Below are 23902 nucleotides of genomic sequence, written 5' to 3' on the forward strand. Positions count from 1 at the left end.
GGGCGGGAGGAGCTGCCTCCCTCCGCTCGCTGACCCGGCGGCACTGGTCCCGAAGCACCCCTGGCGGGGGGACAGACGTCTCTGGGTTCCAGTCACTGACGCTGCGCTCTTCCTTCCAGTGCTGGGATGAGCCGCTGACATGGTGAAATGCTGCTCGGCCATCGGATGCGCCTCCCGCTGTTTGCCCAATTCCAAGCTGAGAGGGCTAACGTTTCACGTGTAAGCCTCCGCGGGACACAGCCTCGCCCTTCGGACGTGTTGTCGAAAGCACTTGTGAACTTGCGCTCCCACCCCCTTTGTAAAGCGCCTCTTTGTCACATGTGAAGCGGCAGCGATAGCTTTACATGTTTGTAGTTTTATTTCAACGTTTTGGCCGGGTGCGGTGGCTCACACCTGTCATTCCAGTGCTTTGGGAAGCCGAGGCGAGAGGATGGCCTGAGCCCATGGGTTAGAGACCAGCCTGGGCAACTTGACGAGACCTTGTCTCTACAGTAAATTAAAAAATTAACCAGGCGTGGTGGTGCACGCCTGTGGTTCCAGCTACTTGGAAGGCTGAGGTGGAAGGATGCCTGAGCCCATTGGGGCAAGGCTGCGATGGCCGTGAGCGTCCTGCTGCACTCCAGCGTGCACCAAAAAAAAAAAAAAAAATTTAAGATACCTCCAAAGGTATCCAAGACCCACAAAAAAATGTCATCAGACTCACTTTTGCTGATTTATTACTCTGTATTTTAACATACTTTCAAAGAAATTCAGTGTTGACATGTAGTTTACAATCTGAATGAAGAATCTTTGCTTGACTATATTGTCCTTTCTGTTTAGAAATAAATCAAGCATAGGTTGTAGAGAAAAAATATAAATGACAATTTCAGGATTTTTTAGCTGTGCTGCAGATAAATCGAGTGTTTTAGCCATTCTCCTGACAGCCATAGGAAAAAGTAGTAAGATTTACTAAGTGCTCATTTGCCAAAGGTTTACTTTGCTGCTTTTGTGCCAGGCATTGTGCTATGTACTAGAGAAAGATCTGCTAACTACTTTGTTGGATATAAGGAGATAAAAATGAGCATGTACACCCTATCTTATCCAGCAGGAACTGAACCAGCTTGAAACTTGGCAAAGATAGTGTTACTGGCCTTTAGATCTCTTATAATAGTTCTGATCTCCAGAAGTCCACACTCTGCAGATGTCCTCTGCATTTATTCTGCATTTATAGACCTCTGTATTAAATGCTGTGTAAAACAGTTTTCTGATGCAGACAGAAAAATAGAAGTACAAGGGGCCCTATTCATTGAGGATACATTCCATATATCATGTCAGATGGGAAAAGGCCCAAGCAATATTCTTTATCATCTGTAGGTAAAGAAATACCTTTAATTATGAATCTTACTATAAAGTGCTATATAGCCATTGAAACTTTTCTTCCTTATAATAAAGAGAAAAATGAAATGAGGGCCGTATGTTTGCAACATGTTTGACAGACAAATCTGAATATTAAAACTGAAAATTACAAAAGTATGAAATACACTTTCCTGAATATTGCCATTCCCAAGAGTAATAACAAAATAGTTTAGGAATCCGTTTAGCCACAATTGTATGACAACTTTAATTCAAGTATTATATAGATAACATTAAATCAATAGTGTTTATTAATTTAAAATTTTTTGTGTGGTTTTATCTAGATTCCCCACAGATGAAAATGTCAAAAGAAAATGGGTATTAGCAATGAAAAGACTTGATGTGAATGCAGCAGACATGTGGGAGCCTAAAAAAGGAGATGTGTTGTGTTCCAGGCACTTTAAGAAGACAGATTTTGACAGAAGTGCTCCAAATATTAAACTGAAACCTGGAGTCGTTCCTTCTATCTTTGATTCCCCATATCACTTACAGGTTTGTTTATGACATACTGCTTATCATCATTTCTCACTTTTTATGATACTATTGAAGAACCTTCACCACTCCTGCTAACATTTTTATTGTTTGCCTGTTCATTTGAAGTCTTTTGAATTTTAAATTGGTAGTCTGCAGCTTTAGCTTTTGTAAGTTTAATAGTATTTTACCAGTAGCCACTCATAATATATTTGTACATTACTAAGGTTTAGTGAAGCAAGTTGACTTTAGGAATTAAAATAACTCAACATTTATGTCCAAAACATGGAGAGTAAATAAAAAGTTTCAACTGCAGTTCTGAGTTGGCAGTTCTCAACACTAAAGAGCCGAAGTCAAAAGCAGAACCGCTAACAGCATCAAAGTATACTTGTATAACAGCCATGTACATGCAAGCTTAAAGCATAGGTAAGACAGAAAGGAAGAAAATGAAAAAAGAGAGATAAAAACAGGAGAAGAAAAGGAGAGAAGAGGTAAGAAAAATAAAATAGAGTCCTGGTGTGGCAACTCATGCCTTTAATCACAGCAGGATTGCTTGCTTGAAGCCAAGAGGAAATCAGCCTGGACAACATAACAAGACTCCAAAAGTAAAAACAAAAAAATTAACTGGGCATTGTGATGAACCTGTAGTCCCAGCTATTTGGCATGCTAAGGCGGGAAAGTTCACCTGAGCCTAGGAGTTCAAGGTTACAGTGACCTGTGATTATGCCTTGATAACAGAGCAAGACTCTGTCTCTAGAAAGAAAGAAAGAAAAAGAAAATAGAAGGGTTAAATAAGTAAATTCTAATTGAATTCTAATTTTTTCTCGGTGATACTGTCATGGGTTGTCTGCCTTATGTCCAATAGCTCTCTCAAGGTCACATACCTGAAAGTGAATTTGCTTCCAGAAACTATAGACTGGTTGGTTGATTCCAATGTGGAAAACTCAGGAAGAGCCTCTACTGAAAAACAGCTGGAAACAAGGGAAGTAGCCAAAAGTGTTCCTCATCCCAAGCAGTCCTGGACACTTTCTGCAGTTGGTCATATTATAGAACCTGAGTGATCAAGTAGAGACTGCCTCCATATTAATAAATGTACAATATATTGTGCAATTTACTCTAAAGATTTTTTTTCCCTACCAGCCAGATGTCACCTAGTTATAATCTTAAGGGGACCTTATCTCTTTCGCGACCACTGACATGAATTTATGTCATTCCAAATTCTGTTCTCGGTTGCTGCTGATGTGAATTTACCTCGTCATGGAAGACAGTCTTTTCAGGTTTATAAGCCAAATAAAAATACAAAGTATAGAATGCTAGTCAGAGTGGTGTCTGAGGCAAATCCAGGATATGTCTGCAACTTTCAGCTGCATTATGAAAAAGTGACAGTTTAGAAAAGACCATTTCACTTGTGCTTAACAATAGAAGTTTGTGGCAACCAGCTTCAGATTTTTTTTTATTTTCTCCCTCTCAGTATTAGGAAAGTGAAAAATTTGCCGGTTGTGAATGTGTTAAGAAATGTGGGCATCAAACCTCACCAATATACCCATGTAAAAACCCTGCACATGTCTCCATGAATTCAAGGGTTTTTTTAAAAAAGCTTTTACGGCCTTTAGAATAAAGGAAATTAGCACCTCTTCAAATTTCTGACCAGTTATAAAATAAAATAAAGTGAAATGTAGAAGTCAAAAAGAAATGTAGGCATGAGCAAATAAACCATGAGTTACTAACTTTCAAAAACTATTTCCTTACAACAAAGAAATTTTTTATGTATAGGAAGTTAGATTATAGAAGGAAAAATAAAATAAAAAGTAATAATCATATAATCCAAAGATAATACTGTGAACATCTTCAGTCATTTGTGTGTTTTACATAAATTCATTTATACTTGTATAGATGATCTTATGAAAGTAAAATTACACTCTATATCCTTTATTTGCTTTTTTGGGTTTTTTGTATTTATATAGTGCTTACTATGTGGCATGCACTATTCTAAGTACTTTACATATATATTAACTCATATAGTCCTTGAACAATCATATGAGGAAAGTACTATTATTATTATTCTACTTTTATCACTTGAGGAAACTGAGGACCAGAGAGCTAGAATGCCTTCCCTAGGGTCACACAGCTAGATTCTAGGTGGTAGCTAAATTTGAACCAGGCATTTTGGCTTCACAGTCCACTATTAACTCTTACATTCTATGACATTGACTATCTTCCCACAACAATGACTTTCAAACTTTAGTCTACTTAAGGATTATCCAGAGAGTTTGTTTAAAATATAGAATTCTCTGCCTCCTGGAGAATTTTCTTCAGTAAGTTTGGGTAGGAATATAGGCATCTATATTTCTTAATAAGCACTCACATGATTGTGCTGCAGATCTATGGATTACATGTCTAAGAGAAACCTATATAGACAGTCACTTTTTTAAACTAAACTTTATATTGAAGTGTCACATATATGTGGAAAAGTGCACATATCACAAGTATACAAATCAGTGAATTTTCATAAAGTGAGAACATTCATGTAACCCCTCAGACCAATATATTTTACCAGTGCCCAGAAGCCTCCCTTGTACACTTCCCCAGTCACTACTCCCCCAAAGGTAGCTACTATTCTGATTTCTTTTTCTTTTTAAGAGTTCTATATGAGTTAACATTTAGTAATGCCATCATTTGAATATACTGTACATTCTCAGGACATACAAAGTCATAGGTAATAAAGCTTCCATTCTTGTCTGGTCATCAAGTAAATACAGATAGGTATAAAGTTCCACATAATACTAAGTAGCATGAGGAAAATATAATAAAATAATAAGATATTGCCTGTAAAGTTAAAATTAGAAAGTATGGTCAGGGAAGATCTCTCTGGGTTAATGGTATGGAATTTACATCACATAGGATAGAATAAGACACATATACAAGTCTATAAATTGCTATTCCAATCAGAAGAAACAACAAGGGGAAAGGTTATGGGATTATACTATTTCATATCTGCTTACTTAAGAAATGGAAAGTAAGTCTGTATAGCTGGAGTGTGGAGAGCAATGGCCAAAGTAGTAGGTAATGATGGAGAAATAGGCTTCATGTGAAATAATGGAATGAGCATCTTTTTTGCTAGGTGAGCCTATGTGAAAAGTTAAAAAAAAAAAATCCCAACTTGACTGAAGACTAGCCCAGTCTTACTTTGGAGGAGGCTTTTTTCTTGGTAGATAGGTTCTTGATTGGAATTCTTTACCAAATAAAGATTGTCAATATTGTATTGACAATTCTGCTCCATGGAATTCCCAAATAGAAAGAGCATTCAATTTCTGCACACATTCCCACACTGAATCCTTGAATCTAGATATTGTGTCCTTGAAAAAGTAAGTTCATTCCTATGCAAACAAAATCTCAATAAGGCTGCAAAGTTCTTAGCATTCCAACTATAACTCTTGTCAAGATAAGTGTCATTAGAGCTGACTCAAGTTATCAAAACACAACTTATTCTTGACTTGTCTCTCCTGAAATAGTTTTATTCTGTTTTCAGAAAGTAAGAAACATTGTATCACATTTATTTTAGATTCAGGCAGTACACATGCATGTTTGTTATATGGACATACTGTGTATTAGCACTGCTATACACCGATAGTGATCTAGCTGAGAATCAGATCAAGAACTCAATTCCATTTACAATAGCAGCCAAAAAGCTAAAATACTTAGGAATCTATTTAACCAAGGAGATGAAAGATTTCTACAAGGAGACTGACTTCTATCAGTATCAGTTATATAAATAAATGGGTACTCTGGCTTCCATAGCTCAGCATTTTGTTGAGTGATTCATCCACATTGTAGCATGGGCAGTCCACGTATTTTCTTTGCTATATAGTATGCCATTGTATGAATGAACTAATTTCTCCATTCTAATATTTATTATCATTTTGGTTGTTTTTTGCTTTGGGGCTGTGATTAATGGTACAGCTAGGAACATTTTTGTCCTTGTCTTTCAGTGCACTTATGTATACATTTCTGTAGGATATACATATACCCTGTTAGAAGTGGGAATTTTTAGGTCCTAGGGTTGTGCATGTTGCCAGTTTTCCAAAGTGGTCTTACAAGTTCATAGCCCCACTGGCAGCTTATAAAAGTTTCTTTGGTTCCACATTCTCACCAGTTCTTGATAGTGTCAGTTTCATGAAACAATTTTTAATGACCATATAGCAGTTGTCCTTGCATATGAACCACAGTTTATATAATCACTTCTCACTATTGTATGTAGGCTGTCATCTTTCGGTATTTTACATAGCACCAGAATGAACATTTTAGCTGGCTCATATCCTTACTTCCTTGAATTCTTGGAAATAAAACAGTTCGATCAAAGATTATATATGTGTGTAAAGCTTTGCTTGTGAGACAGGTCTCCCAAAGACTCGCCAGAAATCTTGCCCCAATCTATTTCCCTATTGGTCATGCATAAAAGTGACTATCTATCCTAATCCTTGGAAGTTGTTTTTGAATTTTTCTAAATTTGATAGGCAAAAATGGCATCTTACTGTTTTAATTTATCTTTAAACACTAGTGAGGTCTACATTTTTTCATGTGTTTATTCGGTATTTGAATTTCTTTTGTGACTAATTCAGGTCCTCTTATATTATCTTTTTCTGTGCTGTTTTGTAAAAACACTGGATATTGAGGATATTAATCATTTACTTTTATCTATGTTAGTTACTTTTTTCCTCTCCACCTCCCATGTCCCTTCCTGGTTAATTTTTGTTGTTTGTCTTTAGTTCTGAATAAGGCATTGGTTTTGTTTTATCGCTTTGTTTTATTTTTTTGAAATTCAGGCTTTGTTTAATGTACTCAATTTTATATTTTCTCTTATGTTGTATGACTTTAGCCTTCCACACTTTAAGGTTATATAAATACTGTCTATATTTTTTCCAGTTCCTCGTAGTTTTCTTTTTTACATAAATTTTCAGTACATAGAATTTCATTGTGGTTTACTAGACATAAAGACTATAACTGCTTTTCTTGATTTGTTGATTTTTACAGCATGATTTTTAGCCGTATTCTCCTTATTTAGAATGCCACCTTTACCCTGAGTGTATTTATCTACTTGATCTATTTATAAGAGTATTGTCTGACCCTAAGAAAGTAGCACACTCTTTTAAGTCTTGTTACTGTGTCCTGGGAGTTTGTAGGATATGTCCTCTCTCATTGTCACTCTTCATTTTTAGGAAAATTTGTTTTCAGATGAACTTTAGAATTGTTTTCAGAAAGTTATTTTAAAATAACCTGAGTGGAATGTATTAACTTTTAAAAGCAATGTCCATGGGGGGGAAAACGTGGTACTGATTCTATTACAAAAGGTTAAAAAGGAATAAAAATTTAAGAAGGGACAAAAGTATCTCAATGATTGTTATTAACTGTTCTTAACAGGGGAAAAGAGAAAAACTTCATTGTAGAAAAAACTTCACTCTCAAAACCCTTCCAGTCACAAACCACAGTCACCAGCTTGTTGGTGCTTCCTCATGTATTGAAGAATTCCAATCTCAGTTCATTTTTGTAAGTAAAATTACTTACTGGGCTAATGTTCATACTCTAAGATGAATATGTGCTCTCCATCAGGATCAGACTTCTCAGAATTTTAGCAAAACTCTAGGTGCTTAGTTGTTTGAGATTTTTTCTTGTATGTCATATCCACAAATAATACTTTTTTCCAGGATCATTGTAATTTATATGTATGCAATAGCAATACAGTGGTAGTTAATCCTTTAGTTACATAATTAGTCCAGAGAATGCTTTTTGCAACGATATTTCTAGCAAGAAAATAATTAATTCTTCCCTTTGCTATATTTTCCATATGGAAATACCTAATTAAAAAATAGCTACTTCTTTAGATTTTCTTGAAAAATAGTCACACCCGTACAGAGTATTCAAACTTGCATTTATTTATCCATCACATTGCCCGTTCGTGTTAGAGACAGGCCTGTCTGTTGTGCTATCCTGATTAATGTAGCTTGATAATTCTTAAAATCAGGCGGTGTCAGTCCTCCAGCTTTACTCTTTTCCAAAGTTATTTAGGCCATTTTAGGTTCCCCATTCCTTGTTCCAGATTTTAGGAGGAAGATAGTCAGTCTTTCACTGTTAAACATGTTAGCTGTGGGTTTTTCATAAGTGCATTTTGCCAGGTTAAGTGCCCTTCTTTTCCTAGTTTGCTAAAAGTTTTTATCAGAAATGGATGTTAGTTTGTCAAATGTCTTTAAGTATCTATTGGGAGAGCATATGATTTTTCTCTTTTAGCTAATGTGATGAGTTATACTGATTGCTTTTTCTAATGTTAAGCTGGCTTTGTATTCCTGGAATAAACTATCCTGATGATGCATTATCCCTCATATATTGTTGGATTAGATTTGTTAAATTTTTGTTTAATCTTTCCTTGTATGTTCAAGAGAGATATTTAGCCTTCAGAGTTTTTTCTTTTACATCTTTGTCAGATTTCAGTATCGGAAGAATACTGCTGACCTCAAATAATGAGTTGGAAAATATTGCCAATTTTTTCAATTTTCTGGAAGAGCTTCTATATAATTGGTATTATTTACTTTATAAATATTTGATAGAATTCCCCCAGTGATACTATCTGGACTATAGTTTTCTTTATGGGAAAGGTTGGTTTTTTTTGTTTTTTTGGTTTTTTTTTGTAGCTTGTATCTTCCAAAGAATTTGTCCATTTCATCACAGTTGTTCATAACATTTCCTTGTTAATTCTTTTAATATCTGCAGAGTCCATAGTGATGTCATCTGCCTTGTTTCTGGTGCAGTCAGTTTCTGTTCTCTTTTATTTACTGATCAGTCTACCTATAGACATATCAATTTTCTTGCTCTTATCAAAGAACTAGCTTTTGTTGATTTTCTTTTTTGTTTTCTACTTCACTGATTTCCACTTACCTCTATTATTTTCTTCTTATTTCAGTAAAATTTACCCAACGTTTTCTAGTTTCTTAAGGTGAACGTTGATATCATTTGAGGCATTTTTTTTCTAGTGTAGGCATCTAGTGGAATTAATTTCTCCCCAAGAATTGCTTTAACACCATTGAAAAATTAAATATGTTGTATTTTCATTGTCATTCAGTTTAAAAGTACTTTCAAATTCCATTTGTTCTTTGACCCATGAGTTATTTTGAAGTGTGTTATATGGTTTCTAAATATTAGGGAATTTTCTAGGTATCTTTCTGTTATTTCCAATATAATTCTGTTATAGTCAGAGAATATACATTGTATAGCTTTTTTTAATTTTATTTTTATTTTTTTCTGAGACAGGGTCTCACTTTGTCGCCCATGCTGAAGTGCAGTATTTTTTGTAGAAGCCTCACTTCGTTGCCCAGGCTGGTCTTGCACTCCTGGCCTCAAGCAAGTCTCCCATCTTTTAAATTTGTTGAGATGTATTTTATAGCTCAGAATATGACCTGTGTTGGTAAATGTTCTGTATGCATGTGCAAAGAATGTGTGTTCCTCTTGTATTACTTGGAATGTTCTACAAATATCTATTACATCATGTTTTTTGATAGTGGTGTTCAAGTCTTCTTTATCCTGAGTTTCTGTCTCCTTGTTTTATGGATTTGTCTAATTCTTGCAATTGTCAGTCATTGTTTATATTTATTTATTTTGCAGCAATGTTATTAGGTACATAAACATTTGGGATTGTTATATCTTAATAAACTAGTCCTTTTATTACTAAGAAATTGCATCATTATCCCTGGTAACATTCTTTCCTCTGAAATCAATTTTGATGATAAGACTATACCTATTGTAGCTCTTTTTATTAGTGTTATGGTTGTATATATTTTCCCATTCTTTTACTTTCAACCTATTCGTATCTTTTTTATCTTTGAAGTGCATTTTTTGTAGGTAGCACGTACTTTGGGGTCTTGTGCTTTTTTTATCCTAATCTGGTAATTTTTGCCTTTTTAATTGGGTTATACACTTAATGTGATGATTGCTATAATAGTGTTAAATCTGTTGTCTTCCTTTGTGTTTGCTGTTTGTTCCATTTGCTTTTATTCCATTTTCTCCTCTTTGTGCTTTCTTTTGGATTAATTAAATACATTTTTATAATTCTATCCTATCTCCTTTTTTGACTCATTAGCTATAAATCTTTGTTCTATTGTAGTAGTTTGTCAGTTTATAGATCTTTAACTTATCACAGGCTACATTCAAGTGATTATATTCCACTTCTCATATAAGAATTATTATACTTTTAATTCTCCTTTCTCAACCTTTGTGCTATTGCTGTCATATATTTCACTTTTACATATGCTATATATCCTACACCACATTGTTATTATTTTTGTTTAAACAGTAAGTTATCTTTTAAAGAGATTCAAATTATTTTTAAAAATTTATATATTACTTATGTAGTTAACATTTCTGAGACTTTTCATTCCTCTTTTTTTTTTTTGAGTCAGAGTCTCACCGTCACCCAGGCTGGACCCAAGCAATACTTCGTTTCAGCCTTCCAAGTAGCTGGAACCACAGGCACGTGCCACCTCACATGACTAATGATTTGATTTATTGTAGAGACGAGGTCTCACCAAGTTGCCCAGGTGTTTCAAACCTGAGCTCAAGCAATTCTTTTGCCTCAGTCTCCCAAAGTGCTGGGATTACAGGCATGAGCCACCACACCCAGCCGGCTTTTCATTCCTTTGTGTAAGTTCATATTTCTACCTGGTATCATTTTGTCTAAAGGACTTATTTTAAATTTCTTGTAGTGCAGCTATGCTGGAGATGAATTTTTTCAACATTTCTGTATCTGAGTCATTATTTAGTCTTCATTTTTTCAAGATATTTTCTTTAGATGTGAAATTCAAGGTTGATTATTTTGGGGTTTTTGTTTTTAGTTCTTGTAAATATGTACCCTCTCATGCATTGTTTCTAATGAAAAATTTACTATATACTCATCTTTATCTTCTGTACCTAACATTTCTTTTTTTTCTTCTAAGAATTTTTCTTCTCTGTTGGATTTGACTAATCTGATGATGATATATTTTGGTTTCGTTTTTTATGTTTCTTTGGGATTTGTTGAGCTTTTTCATTGAGTGGATAACTTGGAAAAACTTTAGCCATGACTTCTTAAATATTCCTTTCTATCCCAAATTCTCTCTTCTTCAGGAACTCCGATTACATGTATATTAGGCTGTCTGAAGTTGTGCAACAGGTTGCTGATGTTTTGTTCTTTTCCCTCTGTCCCATTTTCTGTCTGTAGTCCATACTGGAGCGTTCTTATTATTGTGTCTTCGCATTCACTAATTGTTTCTTCTAAAATGTTGACTATGCCGTTCTCTCCTGTGTATTTTTCACCTCACACATGGTAGTTTTTATCTCTAGATGTTCTACTTGAGTTTTTTTACATCTTTTATGTACTTAACTTTTGGGCTATAGGGAATACAGTTTTAATAACTCTTAATTCTCTTTTCTGCTAATTCGAATTTTTTGTCAATTCTGGGTTAGTTTACATTGATTAATTTATTATGGCTAATATTTTCCTGCTTATTTGCATACCAGGTGAATTTTGCATGCCATATGTTATGCACTTTAATTTGCTAGATGATAGATATTTTGTATTTTTTTGAGCATTGTTCTGGGGTACAGTTATTTAAAAACAGTTTGATCCTTTCAGATTTTGCTTTGTTTGACAAGACTGGAAAAGTGCTCAGTATGAAGGACTGTTTGTTCTTCACTCTTGAGGCAAGACCATTTTGTATACTCAGCATCTTGTGAATCTGACTGGTGTTCTGTGCACATGCCCTGTGAGCACAGAGCACTCCTAATCTTTTCTGGTTGTTCTTTCCTCAGCCTTGAGTAGTTTTCTCACATGCTGGTGCTGATCTCACTCAGTGAAATATTCAAGAGGCAGCCTCTGAAATCTTGAGCATTTTCTCTGGGTAGCTCCCTTCTCTCTAGTGTGTTGTCCTGTGAACTGTGGTTACCTTGGTCTCCCTGGACGTTTTGTGCTGTCTGCTCAACTCAGTCTGCCAAACTCTGTCTGGGTTCCCCCTCCTTGCACTGAAGCCTAGAAACTCCAGGCAGTAAGTTGGGGCAATCATAGGACTCTGTGTTTCCCATCTCTCTACAACAGCTGCCTTCCTTGCCTATAACCATTATCTCAAAAAAACTGTTTTATGTCTTTTTTTTTTTTTTGAGTTGGAGTCTCACTGTCGCCCAGACTGGAGTTCAGTGGCCGCTCCCGGCCACCACAGCCTCGAACTTCTGGGCTCCAGCGATCCTTCTGCCTCAGCCTTCCAAGTAGCTGGAACTACAGGCGCGTGCTACCACACCCAGCTAATTTTTTGATTTTTTTATTGTAGAGATGAGGTCTCGCCAAGTTGCCCAGGCGAGTCTCGAACCCACAGGCTCAGGCAATCCACTCACCTCAGCCTCCCAAAGCGCGGGATTACAAGCTGAGCCACCGAGTCCAGCTGTTTTATGTCTTTTGGCCATTTGTTGGTTCTTTTAGGTAAGAGTCTATATAGTCTCTGTTAATTCATCTCGGCTGGAAGCAAAAGTTCTCTACACTAATTTTAATCTTAAATAACAGCTTTTCAAAATTATTTGCTAGTGCCTTTATAATATATGTTAGTGTTATTTTCTCTATTTTTAAATGAAAAGGCCAGGTGCAGTGGCTCATGCATATAATCCCAGCACTTTGGGTGGCAGAAGCAAGAGGATTGCCTGAGCTCAGGGGTTTGAGACCAGCCTGGGAAACTTGGTGAGACTTTGTCTCTACAATAAATCAAAAAATTAGCCAGGTGTGATGGAGCACACCTGTAGTTCCAGCTACTTGGAAGGCTGAGGCAAGGATTGCCTGATCCCAGCAGGTTAGCCATGTGGTAGCCATGAGCATGCCACTGCATTCCAACCTGGGCAACAGTGTGAGACTTCAAAAAAGAAGAAAGAAAAGAAAAAGAATAAAAGCATACCCAGCAAACTTAACACATTCGCAATTGGCAAATTTTTCACTTTCCTAATACTGAGAGCTGGTTGCCGCATACTTCTGTCATTAAGCACAAGTGAAATTGGCCTTTTCTAACTTGTCACCTTTTTCACAGTACAGCTGAAAGTTGCAGACATATCCAGGATTTACCTCAGGCACCACTCTGTCATTCCGTACTTTGTATTTTTATTCAGATTATAAACCGAATATATATTATATATCTCTCTCTCTCTCCATTTACATTGCGTCATTACATCACTGTCTGTCTCACTATCACTAATAAGTTCACTGGATTCACCTTCGAACTCAGAAATCTTATCAGCATCTATTTCTCCATTTTCCATAATTATGGTAAATTATTTTTAACGTTGAAGCATGAAAGCCCTGAAATATCAAAATATAAGTACACAACACTAATCGCAACAAAATAATGACCCACTTGCAATTTTTACCATCTATGTAAATCAATAACAACATTGCACAGTCGATATCAGATAATTATCTCAATTATCTCTCCTTGCCTCGCTATTTTTCAAGCAAAATATAACAACACATACATATAACAACTTTGCAGCATTCAGAAACAGAATTTGCAAATACGTAAATTCACTGCAGTAGCAACCAGGAACAGATTTTGGAATGGCATAAATGCACATCAGCAATCGCGAATGAGTTAAGCATAACCATAATAAATGTTGAGAAGAGTTATATTATCTTTTCAAAATTTCAAGACCTAAGTCCTCTCTAAATCTCTAACACCCAGACTGAGAACGTACTCTAGTGCTCTTTTCCTGTCATCCCTTATAAAATTAAATCGTCATCAAAATAAAATAACTCAGTTTAAAATTTAACAATTTAAATTTATTTGATAGATAAAAATTAAACTTACTGGCACCACACTTAAATAACAAAAGCTGTATAGTCATTACAAGTGTCATGATGTTCACAGCAGAGATCTACTCCCAGAAGAGAGGTGCTTCCCATCCATAATGCTCTGCACTCTTCATGTATGCCTAGCCTTGGTAAAAGGAGAGAGGCCCTTGGCTCCCTAAATATTGCTTCTACCCCTCTCCTCTTCCTATGTACTTTAAGCCCATAAATATCACCAACTTAAAGATGTTCTCTAAGCATCAAAAATGAAGAAATAACTGAGACCTAGTTATAAATTTCTATCTAACTACTTGTAAGTATGATTTAATAACTTGATGTTTATGTTTTTAGGAACATAGCTACAGTGTAATGGACAGTCCAAAGAAACTTAAGCATAAATTAGATCACGTGATCAGCGAGCTAGAGGATACCAAGGAAAGCCTACGGAATGTTTTAGACCGAGAAAAACGTTTTCAAAAATCATTGAGGAAGACAATCAGGGAATTAAAGGATGAATGTCTCATCAGCCAAGAAACAGCTAATAGACTGGATGCTTTCTGTTGGGAGTGTTGTCAGGAGAGCATAGAACGAGACTATATTTCATGAAATAATGTCAAGTTATGTTCTACTTAAAATTGATGTTGGTACAGCTTTTTTAGAAAATAATTCTCATTTACCATTGCCAAATAATATGTCATTTAAAGTGCTTCTTTGGATTCTCTGGAGCATTATACATTATAGTTAGTTACCCAAAGACTGTTTTTTGAAGTTGTGCAGAAATTTGTGATAGTTATCATGTTTTTGTGTGACTTGTGACAGTTGTTTTTATAGACCTATATTGGTGCCAAGTCACTATTGTAATATGTTAAAATTGCCAGAAAATTCCACAGGACTAAGGAAGTAGTATCAAATTAGCCACACTAAGCTATAGTAGAGAGAACTGACTCCTGCTTCTGCAGCATCAGATTTTTGGTTTCAAAGGAGTACCTTTACTTACAAGCTTTATGGTAAGTACATTGAGTTTTACTTTAAATATATTTTACTACAAAGCAGAATCATTTATAACACATATCCATCTTGGATTCAATCCAAGGTACTTAAGTTATCAATAATACTGAAGGATCCTTGTCCAAGGCTTCATGTGGTACTGAGGGACTGACCCTGAGAATAACACGTGGTGAAGATCCGTTGGTTCGTAAAGCTCTTGGGAGCCAGTTTAAGAAGATACTCATGAAGTCTCAGTTTTCAATACAGTACATCATTTCTCCTCACTAGGAACACTTTGATGTAAACCCAAATAGCTTTAAAAACAAAACCAAAAAAGGGCCGTAAATATGATGGTTAGTTTGCTTTCACACGTCTAAACACTGATTTCATTGAAAAATCTATATGCCAGTACTAGCTGAATACGTTTAATGCTGCTCTGTATGTTATAGAAAGTAATATTGCTGGCATCTTAAAAAATACAAAGTATAAAGGAAGCCATTAAAAATTAATAAATTTGGCTCTTTCCGTTAAAATAGAATTGGAGAAAAGGTTAGAATAGTCTCCTTTAATTAGGAGAGTAGATTATTGTCTAAGGGCTTTTATTTAGAGAAACAGGTCATTAAACAGCAGTTTTAGAATAGCTTCTTACCAAATGTACAAAAGAATAACACTTAGCTATTTCCTGACTGATCCAAGTGTCAGAAATTTAACTTTTCTCCTAATTTCTTACTATAAACAACTGAAATGAAAAGTCAAACTGTTGTGGGTTAGAATTAAAACCATTTGCAAAAACCACACTCTACTAAGAAGCACATGTATATTTATGAACCTCATTCAGAAGTCCATGCTATAGTGGTTAAAATTTGAGTATCAAATGTTTCGTTGTATTAACAAAAAATTAATTGAATTTTGTGCTAATTTGTTCATTGTAATTTTATTTGTGTTACATTAGTATCAGTAAGGATATGGTCACTTGAATTTTTTGTATTTAAGAATTTTATGTTTGCATGCTTGTTATGTTTTTATGTAGGATACCAAACCTTCCCTCTAAATGGAATTTTACCCATATTTGAGAGATTAACATTTTACTAAGAGGAAATCACTGAGGTCATGTTTTTACTACCTTAAATACAAAACAAAAAACAAAAAATTTTTCATTAGCAATGCATTATTTATTTTAGTTATTTAATTTATAATGGACACCCTAATAGAAAGTTTGGGTATGATCTTAGGTTTTATGGAGATACTTTGATAGAGACTTTTTCCCTCACTCTATTTATAAGTATATACATTAAAGTCAACGGGCAATAGAGAGCAATAAGAGGAAGATAAACCCAAACACAGCATGTCTAAATTCCAGCAATCTGCTGGCTGCATAGAATACATCAAGCCTAGAAGCCCTTTCCAAGGGCAAAATCCCAGCTTCTGCCACAGTCACATTTCCTACTTGTGTTCATAGTAAACTCAGGCCTTCTTTCTTATTGGATCTAGTATCATTGAGAAATAGGTAACTGTGGGCAAAATATTGGTGTCATTAAGGAACCGGAGCTGCCCATTTGTTCTTTATTCTTATGAAGAAATGGATACTACTAGAAATTTAGCATTAAAATTAGGGTTCTCCCCACCTGCTTCCCCAAACAAATGCCTGCACACAGCATATATCTTGGTCCTCTGTTCCCAGAGGTCCCAGCCTAGCCCAGGAAAGAACTGACCTGTCTAAAGCAAAACCCAAGTTCTCGTCATCAAGAAGTTCCTCAGGCAACCAAAGTGTCCACTTTACTTTAAATCTCAGAGTGGCCTCTGGATCCTGAACCCATCATTCCACCAGTTCAACCTCAGCACCAGGCCGGGTACAAAGAACTTGATGTGTGAAATTTTTCTCCATATCAAGTTTAAATTTCTGGAAATAGACTTTAGTTGCTAAAGGTATTTTTGGTCTTTAATTTGAGAAGAAGTGAAATGTATTAAACATATTTAGTTTTAATTAAAGGATAAAATTATTACAGAAATAACTGGAGTGAAAAATCCATCCATTATTTATTTGAAAAATAAAATATTTTCTCCAGTAATGTGTTATGTGGTTTTTATACATTCAGTTGTTCAATAAAATGGGCAGAGAAAAATGAAGAGTACATTATAGAGTTTTACTTTATTCCACATCTTTTCCCTCCAACAATAACTTGAATAGAGGGGCTCTGCTAGGATAGATGACCCCAGTGGCAGGCCAGCTTTCACTACACTATGGACCTGCCATAGAGCCTTACTCTGCTTTGGCTCTCACTCAAAACTGGCAGCCTTATGTGTCACCCAGTCTATAAGGGAAAGCAGTATTCCTTTGTGTGAAATATGCTACCTTCAGAATCCAAAGAGGCATTGTGCTTGCTTCTTCAAAGTGGGACATACAAGTTGTAATAATTTGTCTTTTGCTTTAGAGAAACTATCTTAGCATGCCCTAGATCACTGGACACTTGTTTGAAATTGTACTCATGATAGAGGCCCCTGAATTTTCTAGGTTTTATCTCACCCTCTGGAGCACATGTGCTTTATCAAGGCCTCCAATGTACTGGTCACTTCTTGCTTATCTATTGGATTAACATAATCCATCAACAGAGTGAACTAATGATTTTCTGTAGAATGTCTGTCTGGTCTAGGTCTCTTTCAGTTGTAACAGAAGCAAGAGCATTACATAGCATTGAGGGAAAGACTATATTGTACATACTTTGAAGTTACCTGTGCTCCATGGTTTATGGTCAGTTGACAGCAGAGGAATTCCCGACAGATTTGTATCCAATAATAATACTGTGTGTGTATAGAGAGAGACAGTATATTGTTGTTTTATTCCATATGGATGTGAGCTATTTCTGATTCTTTTCTCTAGTAAGGATGGAAAAGATCAGTGGTTGCTTTGCATGTTTGCATAGCCATGTTAATCTGCATAACAAAGAGACCACATCTGGCACAGCAGCTGTAGTCAGGGTTACACATTGATTGAGTATACCTTGGTCCACCATCATCTTGCAGGTTCTATATTTCATGGGGCCAAAGTGAATTGAATGGAGAGGTACGGTGGGGGCACCACTCCTGGAACTTGTGGATCTGTGAAGGTGGCACCTTGGCCAACCCCACAGAAAACTCTAAAACTGGGTAGTATGCGAAAATGAGTTAACATTAGATGTGAGACTGCCGTCATAACAGCCTGGACAGTTGATTCCTGGATGATACTTGGGAACTTGGATTTGGGGAGGGTTCCCACCATTCCCTAACTGAAAAAGAGTAGCTCACTGCACCAAACTGTACAATGTGGCTAATGCTGAACACCTGCTTTCCTTCTGAGAGTCTGGATTTTGAGAAAGCATTAGACAAAGGGTGGCTATATGACCAGTCCCAAAGAAAATCTTGGACACTATTTAATGAGCTTCACTGATAGCATTTCATACATATTGTCACAATTCGATGCAGTAAGAAGCAAGTGTGCCCTGTGTGACTACACTGAGAAAAGACTCTTGGAAGCTTATACCTGGTGTCCTCCAGACTCTACCCATACCTCTTTCCTTTGCTGATTGTTTTTTTCTTTGTATCCTTTTGTTGGAATCATAGCTATGATTACAATCTCATGCTGAATTATGTGAGTCCTCCTAGTGAATCCTCAAACTTGGAGGTGCTCTTGGGGACCTCAACACAGATGACCTAGAATAGTCCCAAGTTAGGGCACAGAAGCTGTGTTCAATCAGTTATTGGATGGAGGCTGCCCCATGAAGAGGGCATGCCATCCAGCAAGGCAGTCCACTTCAGCGGAAGCAATTTCTTGATGAAGCTAGGTTAGAGCATCTGACTGAATTCTTTTTTTTTTTTTTTTTTTTTAATTGTAGAGACCAGGTCTCATCAAGTTGCCTGGGCTGGTCTTGAACCCACAGGTTCAGGCAATCCACTTGCCTCAGCCTCCCAAAGTGCTGAGCCACCAAGCCTGGCCAGAAGCAATTCCTTAAGAAAGCTGATAGCTGAGGTCTCTCTGCCAACAGCAGTCCCAGCAGCTGGAGGAGTAAGTCTGTTGTTCCCAAAGGGAGTTCTGGATGGTACAACAGAGTATCCATTTCTTCCTTAAACTCTCACTGGCACTCGCTTCTCTTTATTCTGCTTTAACCCAGAGTTATCTGTAATCTAATGCTCTCATTTATGAAGAATTAATGAGATGTTAACCAACTTCAGAGTAAATCTGCTCTAGGTCCCACTCGTTATGAAAAGATGAATTTCCCAGAGATAGTTCTGTTGTATGTTAGGGATTTACTATGGGATATAATATTTTGGCACCTTTTGCATTAGATTCAGCAATATCTGAGTAAAGATGGAAAATGGAGACGAGCTGGTATAATACTGGGCAATCACAAAACTCCAGACCCACAAAACAATGCCTTTCTGGATACTACAATCCATCCAGGTACCTTCACTGTAACTCACAAACCTCTATCCAAACTCCATTTCTGTTGATTGTACACCTTTAAAATCTCAGATACAATCCCTTTCCCACTTCATCTCCAGGACCATTTCCTTGGTTTAAGCTGTTATTTCTAAATTAACTTGATTCCTGCAAACAGACCGGTTTTTCCTGTTTTCAGTCTACCTTCAGGAGGTCTTTTTAAAATATATATATCAATAGTTACATTAAACATATGTGGTCTAAACATCCCAATTAAAAGGCAGAGGTTGTGAGACTGGATTAAAAAGCGAAACCAAACTGTATGCTAGATACAGACAGCCACTTTGCATACAAAGACACAAATAGGTAAAAGTAAAAGGATAGGAAAAGATACCCCAAGTTAACACTAATCAAAAGAAAATTGGGAGAATAATAGACAAAGTTGATTTCAGAACAAAGAATATAAACAAGGAAAATGAGGGTTCATAATGACAAAAGGGTTAATCAAGAAGATACACAACCCAATATTTAGGAACCTAATAAAACTTCAAAATTGACGAAGTAAAAACTTGCAGAACTACAGAAAGAAGTAGATAAATCCATACAAGAGTTGTCACACAAAAAAAATTGAGATTGAGCAGGGCTTAGAAGCGGTCCTGGAGAGGGAGGACCAGGTCTCAAAAGTCTAGGGCTCACAACTAACCTAATGCGATAGAATAAGGTCCACCCCAAAGATGTCCATGTCCCAGTCCCCAGAAACTGTGAACATCACATATTCCTTACATGGAGAGGGAGTTTGCATATGTAATAAAGGATCTCTGTCTGGTGAGGTTGTCCTTTTAAGAGAGTCAGGAAAGTCAGAAGAGATGTGACTGGAAGCCAAGGCTGTGGTGACAAACAGCTAAGAGCTGGGGAACATGGCAGCCTCTAGGTGCTGGAGAAGGGAAGGAAACACAGCCCTGCTGTCCTACTGGAAATTTCTGACCTCCAGAACAGCCACAAGATAATAAATTGTGTCGTATTTTAAGCCACTAAATTTGTGGTTTTCCATTACAACAATAGGAAATAACACCTGGGCTAAGACGATATCAAAGAAGCAACCTTAGGAAGGTGGGAGTAACTACAAAGTCAAGTGCAACAGGAGGCCAAGAAGGATGCTAAAGGAAAGATTGGTTTCAGGAGGACTGCCCCAGTTTAGGGGGCAGTGTGAAAAGAGATTCTGGAACACTCCAAAAATGTTCTTACTCCTCTAGCAAGGGATTCAACACACACACATAGTGTCCCAAAACAGGAATTATTATGTACATGACCCAGGTTGTAGGATTCAAGAATTCTCAGAAACAGATCTATGTGAACTGAACTAGGAAGCCCTGTGTTTCACAGTCTCAATATTATGAAAGGAAACAACATATGGATGTGATTGGAGTAGGCCAAGGAAGTCCGGCTTGGGCCCACCGGGCCCTTCTGCTTGTAGAGGGCCTGGTTCTCTACTCAAAAGAAGAAGTATTCAGTCCCTAGGAAGACAAGGTATATAATTGTCTCCTCCATTGGACTAGTGGGGCCAGGGGCGTCAGGGTCTAACACCCGGAGGCCAGCCTGTGTGGGCCTGAGCCACTGACGCCGCTTGCTGACAACCTTCTCTGTAGGCCTCGTGGTTTTGCATTCACGTTGCTTCCTCAAATTCCATTTCACAGATCTAACAACTATCCCTTCTCTTTTTTGGAACATGTGCTCCCACACTCATCCCCTTCCCCTCCCAGCTGTGCTTCTGACTCCAGCCCTGGACCTGATGCAAAGCAGGAACTGGCAGAGATGGAAACTGAAGAAGAAAGTGAGATCAGGAGCAGAAGACATGCAATTTGTAATCTAAGAACCACATGAGGTCCCTGGTGAGCCCTGGTACAGCAGTTACTACACATTTTTCAAGAGCCAGAAACTGTGTGTGAGGGAGTGTGCTAGGCATTAGAGAAACAGCAAATAAAAGATCTGTTCCTGTCCTCGAGGAGGTCACAGACTAGGAAGACATACCAAAAGTCAGATCCAGGGATCCCAAGGAGCACAGCCCTATATCTCAGGATGACAGATTCTTATTTTGCCTAATGCCTCTCTCCTTACAGTGCACTGCTTTATTGGATGACACACATGGCTCGATAGATTTAGACCACAACATCTCAAAGTTTAAGTGTTTCTGTCTCTGTCATTTGATATTTATCTTCCTAGGCACATAAAGAAGTTTTTCAGCCTAACATATTTAGTGTGATAGCCCATCACATATACTGCTTTTGAAGCCCCCTACGCTATTGTGACAATACAAAGATGGATAAGATGAAGGCATTCGCAACCTACAGGGACATACAAGTATTTAACATGGATATGAGGGAGGACCGCAAAAAATGGAATTTATTTACAAAAAACTGTGTATTCTTACATGTTTAAATTTCAGCCACCTTAAAAGTACTCTCTGTTTGATGCAATACACCCATCGAGATGCTTTTTCCTCTGCTCAAAACAGTTTTTGAACCCTTTGATTATGTGATTATGATGCCTTTTAGTGCTTCTGCCATTTTTTGTTTCGCCTTTTCCACATGGGCAAAACGTTTCCTTTTTGAGGACTTTTTTCATCTAGTGAAACAAAAAAGTTGCTCCGGGCAAGACTGAATGAACAGGGAAGGTGGGGCACGAGGTCATGCTGTTTTGGGTCAAAAACTGCTGAACACTCAGCACAGTGTGGGCAGTACGCTCATAAATCACCCATCGTGAAATGGGCAAACGCATTGAAAGAATCTCCAAAAGTAATTCACTGAAGCCAAACTTGGCTTCTCACAACAATGCTACACTGATGCCGATGGGTTCCTAGAACACTTACCTACTAGGGACGCCTATACTACAAGGGGTCTGCCCTCCAAAAGATAATTTCATGTTTTGGGCCTCCCCATTCCCCCCCCATACAGGTAAGTAGGCAATGTGTCAGGGTCTGTGGTAATTAAGGATGTTGAGACGATGAAACTAAGAGAGTCTCATGGCTCCAAAATGGAACATCGTTTTGTCAATGTGAGCACCTTTCAAATTCTGTCCCTGAACCTGGATTCTGCTATCCCCTTTCTGGGGTGTGAGAGTGGGAGACCAAACCAGCTGGAAAGAACCAAACAAACCGAGGTTCGAATCCCAGGCCTGACACATCATTATATATGAGAAGTGGATCAAATTACTAATTTCTTTGAGCATCTATAAAGTAGACAATTATATCTTATCCAGTGTCATAAGAGTTTTGTTATGTGTGAAACAGATCATACACTGAGACTTCCATATGTTGCTTTTCTTTTTTTGTTGTTTTTTTTTTAGTTAGAGTCACTCTGTCACCCAGGCTGGGGTGCAGTGGCACGTTCACAGTCACCCCAGCTGCTGGGCTCCGGCGATCCTTCCACCTCAGCCTTCTTAGTAGCCGGAACTACAGGCGCTCACTCCCACACCCGGCTAATTTTTTTTCAATTTATTGTAGAGACGAGGTCTTGCCAAGTTGCACGGCTGATCTCAAACCGGCAGGCTTAGGCAATCAATCCACTTGCCTCGGCCTCCCAAAGTGCTGGGATTACAGGCTAAGCCACCCAGCCTGGCCTGTTGCTTTTCTTCTTTCTTTAAATCCCATCCCAGAAACATAGGTAAAGGAAATAAAAGCAGGGAGAAGGGCAAACAGCAAAGGGTGGAGAATGCAATTGATAAAGAATGACAAGCGGCACTGGCAGCAGTGACCAGGTAGGTCATTTCTGCCTTCAATAACCTTTCCCTTCTTGTGGCAGCTCAAAAGCAGGCAAAGAATAGTCTACCGCTGGAAGAGAAAATTATACTTAATCACTGTCCTCCTCTCCACCCCAACCCTGACAAGCCAGTTAATTCATCCTAGACATGTTTCCTCCATTCAGTCAACTTTATAAAACATCTCAGACAGTACTACTCAGAAGGCGGATCACAGACCAGTATACAAGTTATGTACATCAACTTCACGAAGCATATTGTCCACTTAACTCAGGCAATATTTTTTTCAGAGCAAGACTTTCTCAATGAATAAAACAGTATTTTGATTTACATTCTGGAAAAATTGGCTTTTCTCATTCTGGACTCGTCAGAAAGGCTCCCCAAGCTAGCTACTTTGCATAACACTTTCTCAGAATACCACGTCTCTTTTAATTTTTCTTTTTTTTAAATATGTGGGGTACAATTCAGGGCTAGTTATACATATGTTCATTATGCAAGTACCCTTGTTGATGAGGTGTGCACCCCTCTCCCCTGGCAGTTTCCCACTACTGCCAATCCCTTTCTTATAGTATTATGATAGTCGTTTAAGGTCCGCTTATGAGTGAGAACATGTGATACTCGGTTCTTTGTTTCTGTGATAAATCACCTCAGTATTATAACCTCTAAGTCCATCCAAGTTACTGCAAAGTTCATAATTTTGTCCTTTATGGCTGTATAATTCCACTGTGTATATGTACCACATTTTTTAGAATCCGGTCCTCTTTTGAGTACCACCACATCTCTTACTAAACAGACAATCTTTGAAATAACCTGTGCTCCCTGGCTTGTGGTCAGCTGACACCAGGGGAATTCCTGACAGATTTGCATCTGATAATAAACTTCCCAGATCTTTGTGGCAGCGCTTGTGCAGTTGAAAGGCAACATCAAGCCGGGCTCGGTGGTCAGCCTGTAATCTCGCGCCTTTGGGAGGCTGAGGTGAGTGGATTGCCTGAGCCCGTGGGTTCGAGACCTGCCTGGGCAGCGAGACCTCATCTCTACAATAAATT

The 23902-nt window shown here is 37.5% G+C and overlaps 1 protein-coding gene across 3 annotated transcripts in view; it reads left to right on the plus strand.

The window, feature by feature from the left end:
• The window catches only part of THAP6 (THAP domain containing 6), a 17451-nt gene extending 693 nt beyond the window's left edge, over positions 1-16758 (plus strand). The window contains exons 2-5 of one of the 3 annotated variants that reach the window (XM_008069046.2): positions 120-219; positions 1677-1884; positions 7282-7407; positions 14054-16758. In XM_008069046.2, coding sequence (XP_008067237.1) covers positions 140-219; positions 1677-1884; positions 7282-7407; positions 14054-14308 — 669 coding nt within the window. In that variant the 5' untranslated portion in view covers positions 120-139 and the 3' untranslated portion in view covers positions 14309-16758. The remainder of the gene's footprint in view (positions 1-119; positions 220-1676; positions 1885-7281; positions 7408-14053) is intronic. The other 2 variants (XM_008069047.2, XM_021718065.1) reach the window with 2 other exon arrangements.
• The last annotated feature ends 7144 nt before the right edge of the window (positions 16759-23902 follow it).

The sequence above is a fragment of the Carlito syrichta genome, unplaced genomic scaffold (assembly GCF_000164805.1).
Source record: "Carlito syrichta isolate Samal-C Ts95f unplaced genomic scaffold, Tarsius_syrichta-2.0.1 Scaffold311780, whole genome shotgun sequence".
Classification (NCBI taxonomy): Eukaryota; Metazoa; Chordata; class Mammalia; order Primates; family Tarsiidae; genus Carlito; species Carlito syrichta.